At 42.8% G+C, this 1,439-nt stretch overlaps 1 protein-coding gene across 1 annotated transcript in view; it reads left to right on the top strand.

The window, feature by feature from the left end:
- The first annotated feature begins 478 nt into the window (after positions 1 to 478).
- The window catches only part of LOC103725350 (olfactory receptor 8D4), a 2,641-nt gene continuing 1,680 nt past the window's right edge, over positions 479 to 1,439 (top strand). Inside the window, exon 1 of the mRNA XM_008822684.2 lies at positions 479 to 631. Within this exon, the coding sequence (XP_008820906.2) occupies positions 479 to 631 (153 nt within the window). The remainder of the gene's footprint in view (positions 632 to 1,439) is intronic.

Here is a 1,439-nt window from a genome sequence, read left to right as displayed (position 1 = left end):
ATTTCTTTCTGTATGGTCATTATGGCTACTCTGCACATGTGTATCCTAGCTGGTAAGGCATAATGGGAAAGGAAGACACTGGGATATTCCAGTGACAGGCCAAGGGCAACTGGACACTCTTTTGCTCATGATACAAAAGATATATGCTACAAAGAATTGAGACCCATTCAGAAAAAAACATTCTAATATCATCAAGCTTCTTTGTTGCAGTTTGCGAGACAGTTTTGGGAAACAAGAAGGAATTTTTGCATTCTTGGGACTGCAAGTGGCCAAAGGAAGTATGTCCTGCCATAACACTGCAGTAACTGATGGAAGCCAATACAAAACTGCTTCTTGAAGAGTCAACAGAGAGGCAGATCCTGGACTGCACAGTTGAGAAAGTTCCAGGTACCTGCCCCAGAGGGGCTTTATATAATGGGAGAGCCCAGTGATCTCTCTGAGCAGCCAGACAGTAAGAGAAATGTGGTCTCTCAGAGACATGGCCACCCTTGACCCCAGGGCAGGAGGCTCCAATATGGCATCCTGCCCAAAGAAAGGGAGGCAGACAAAAAGTGTTGTGTGGAAGTCAAGTGGGGACAAAGCTATTCCAGTTGTTGGTGTTCTGATAGTGGCAGCAGGAGTGACAGAGGAAGGCTGAATGAGATCCATATGGCAGAAATGGTTTCGGGAGGCCAGCATTCTACCATCCTCCAATGTTACTGAAGTGTGAGAATAAACTTCCCACCAGCTAATCCAATTAAATCCAAGTTAAAAATACAGAAACACACACATGAAAACATTGTTTCCTGAAATATATTTGGAGTCACACTGCATATTTTAAAGAGTGTCCAGGTGGTCTACCATCAAATAAGTTTGGAAAATATTTTATGTTATACAGTCCTCTAGTTATCTGTGTAAGTCAGTAGGTCTGTCTAAAAGTATATGATCCTTGACTGCTCATTTAATACATTAGTAGTCACATCCTCATGGAGCCGATATTCTGCTGAACAATACTGGACAACACAACATACAAAACCACTCTTGATATTATCAGTAGACACCAGGGCTGGTGAGATGGCTTAGAGGGATGGGATTCTTGCTTCTGAGCCTGATGACCTCAGTTGGATTCACAGAACTCATGTGGTGGAAGGAGAGAATTGAGTCCTGCAAGTTGTCCTCTAACCACACACTCGTTTCATCACACACACACACACACACACACACACACACACACTAGAAATGAAAAGTTCTGTGAATCTTCCCTCCCATGACCTTGAGCCGAAAGGTAGTTTCTGGAAATTCACCATCTTGATATACACACACGCATTCCACTTACTCTCACATTCATTGATGAAACTAGACTGAGCCACTTCTAGGATCACTCTACAGCAAGTTGCTAGCACTAGATCAGAGATATTTTCTTGTGAATTGGATCCTGATAAAATAAACGATGACAGGTG

This window comes from Nannospalax galili, unplaced genomic scaffold (genome assembly GCF_000622305.1).
Source record: "Nannospalax galili isolate Female #2095 unplaced genomic scaffold, S.galili_v1.0 scaffold17489, whole genome shotgun sequence".
In the NCBI taxonomy this organism is placed as follows: Eukaryota; Metazoa; Chordata; class Mammalia; order Rodentia; family Spalacidae; genus Nannospalax; species Nannospalax galili.
The sequence above is the reverse complement of the archived record's forward strand: the minus strand, read 5'-3'. Positions and strand labels throughout refer to the sequence as shown.